Source organism: Papaver somniferum, chromosome 5, assembly GCF_003573695.1.
Source record: "Papaver somniferum cultivar HN1 chromosome 5, ASM357369v1, whole genome shotgun sequence".
Lineage (NCBI taxonomy): Eukaryota > Viridiplantae > Streptophyta > Magnoliopsida > Ranunculales > Papaveraceae > Papaver > Papaver somniferum.
The window spans coordinates 57,655,980-57,659,083 of NC_039362.1; the positions used below are offsets into that span (position 1 = coordinate 57,655,980).

General features: G+C 38.6%; 1 protein-coding gene across 1 annotated transcript; it reads left to right on the forward strand.

The window, feature by feature from the left end:
• The first annotated feature begins 593 nt into the window (after positions 1-593).
• LOC113281636 (protein PHYTOCHROME KINASE SUBSTRATE 1-like) lies at positions 594-2,900 on the forward strand. The gene has a single exon (XM_026530423.1). It carries the CDS (start codon positions 1,458-1,460, stop codon positions 2,655-2,657), a length of 1,200 nt encoding a protein of 399 aa, XP_026386208.1. The 5' UTR covers positions 594-1,457; the 3' UTR covers positions 2,658-2,900.
• Positions 2,901-3,104: the final 204 nt, after the last annotated feature.

Genomic DNA, 3,104 nt, shown 5'->3' on the forward strand with positions numbered 1-3,104 from the left:
TAGTGCATGGTCCCCAATTAATTCCGATGGTCCCCAATTAAACTAGGTTAAAAATCCACGCAAGGTAACTAATTGGATTCTTAAGATTTTAAAAACAAAGGGTCTTGTTATAAATTTGGTTTACAAACTGAACCAGATATAACAAAAGCGGAGCTTCATAAATTTGGTGGTGGCCACTGTCAGATGCTATTGCTTGTACAGTTCACTAAGTAGGCCTCCTTATCGAATCCTGTCATGCACAACAAAAATCTCGAAAGACAAATTAAATCCCCAAAGAGTAGATGCGGATTCTTGTGATCTATCTGATGCGATGTGGCATTCTGTATTCTTTTTTTGTTGGCTCTACTCAGTTTTAAATGCTCTATTTTCTTTTGAAAAAGAAAAAATCTTATTTATTCTGATCTAAGTATTCCATGGTGTCTATTTTGCTGGGTCAGGGTCTTGCGAAGAATATGTATTCACCTTGCAACCAGTTGTTCAGCCATGTTAACATACTGTTACACCCCTTACCAAAAAAAAAATGCTTGTGAGTTGTGACTGGCAATTCCTGCCCAACTAGTGATATGGTATAGGGTTACAGTTCTACTTCTAATCCAATCAAAGGGGTGGTGAACCATCCTCACCAAATTGTCACCCGATTGGTGCACATGTGTTGCCCGTGTTGCTTCAGTATACCTTTTTTTATATGAAACATTACTACTGAAAGCTTGACAGGAAACAACAGTGCTAAAATGTGCCTGAGATGAAGCCTAGCTAGCTATATCCACATACTTGAAGGTTAATATAGCTGTCACTAGTTGAGTGTGAGCAAACAAACTTAAATGAAAGAATTGTCAAAATTGATCAAAATACATGGACCCGTGCATTAAGTATTGTTGCCATCGGCCAGGTCTTTTTGTATATGAAATGATACCTTCTCAGTAAGCCGGTTGCAAAACATGCTCATTTCTTCTCCAAACTTCTTTTCTTGGGTCTCTTTTTGTTCATTATTTCTTGTTTTTCATTTGAATAAACCAATTTCCTTCTCTTGTGGGTCTCTTTTCCTTTTGTTCACTCCATTAAAAATTCGTTGGTTTTGGAATATTTTCCTTGTTCTTCTCCCTTGTTTCAAGTATAGACTAAAGACTACTCGTAGTTCACAAGTAAGCTCATAATTCAAGTTTTTCTAAGTAAGGAAATTCCTGCAAGATATGAAGTCACATTGAAGTCTCCTCATCCTACCAGACTAAGAGTTTTTATCTCGTCGATTTTGAAGAAACTTTCTTCTATCGAAACAATTCCATGGCAACAGTTACTATAACACCAGCTTGCAAAGCAACATTATCCTTCCAAAACAGTAATTCGGAACACCGTGATCCGTCATTCTCTTCTTATCTTAGGAGGAAGCTTTTGTACTAAAACTTTCTGAGGCAAGCTATAAACCAGCTAGCAGCACCATTAGTATTTCTCAAGAGTCTATGTATCAAGTAAATGCAGGCAGGAAGAAGAGTGAAGATGGTGAAATTGGGATTTTTGGTGCTGAAAAATATTTCAATGGAGCAATGGACGTGTATAAGACTAGAACCAAAGAGTATGGTGGAAGGAAAAATCATAATAACAAAGGAGAGACAATGAATTTACGCCGAGCGCCCAAGTCCAGGTATGGAACTCCTTGTACATGTTCAGAATTGAGTTCAAACAGCCAAAACGCATTATTAGCAACTCCAAGTCGTCTATATAGATCGAACACGACCAACAGCAAGAACATTTTTGCGGTATTTGGTTGCAAATGCTATTGTTCTGATAAGAAATCTGTTGATGTTGATGAATGCATTGGAGAAAGCTTCTTTGAAAACACACCTGCTAAAGTCAACAGCAAAGCTTTTAGAGAACTACCAACGAAAGTTCAGCAGCTACCAATTGGTTTTGCTCAAAGAATACAAACTTCGCCAGAGTGGTTTAAGGAAGAACTTCCCTCTCAGAAGTTCGATAAGCTGGGTCTTCAGTTTAACAAACAAAACTTTCTGCCTCTACTAAATCTAAATGCCGGATTGAAGAATGTCGTAAAAGAACATGACAAAGAAGAGAATGAACCACGAAAATCTTTGGATGCGTTCAGGTCTCCTATCTTCAACAAGGAAGCAAACTCGTTGAACCTTCAAAGTAAGTTAACTTTGTTGAATTGGGGTGACAGTAGTCCAAGAGCAGAGAGAATTCCAGCATTATTGACAAGCATCGAAATGGATGACGACACTGCCAGTGATACAAGTTCTGACCTATTCGAGATCAAGAGCTTATCAGCGCACGGTAACCACTCATTTTTTACGTCTAGTCAAGAATCAGAGGATCAATCAACTTGTATGTCTCCAACTACATGTTATGAACCTAGCGAAGGGAGTGTTAAATGGAGTGTTGCCACTGCGAGTGCTGCAGATCTCTCAGTAGCTTCGCATTCTGGTGAGCAAATACCAGTAACTGAAACCAAAACCCCGAGATCATTAACCAAGAATGCAGCACGCAAGGAGATGCAAAAAAGTCGACCTAGTTCGCTGATAGGATGCAAGAGTAACAAAGCTGTGAAGGTGGTGACAGATGCACATCGCATTCCTGATAGACTGAACTCTGAGAAACAAATGCAACATACGACAGACACCTTCAAGCTGAGACTTCTAAGGTGAAGGAATCTGAGTCTATAAGCCAGCAACATTCTACTATGCCTCGATCTGCGCGCGTTTCACATTCTCTGTACATGAACTAGGCACCGCCATAATCAGATTCAGGAGTTCAATGTCAATTTACTGTATGTCTAAATGGTGAACACCATTCCTACCCTCTAGTTAATTGTCTGTACCTTTTTTTTCTGTTGTATTTTGATACATGATATCTTGATTTTTCTCGAGAAAAGTCGGCACTTGGCAGTATTTTCCATGATATAGCTAGGTGGTTAGCTTGGTGCTGAAAGCGATGACATGCATCTAAGAGTTTTTACCAGTGAAGAAAACTCTGTCTATCAAAATTAGAAGTTGAGTCATAAATAACGTTAACAACCCTTAGGAGAAGCTGAACATATGACATGACAAATAAAACATTGTACAGAACTAACAATATTTTGTGTATGCTTATGA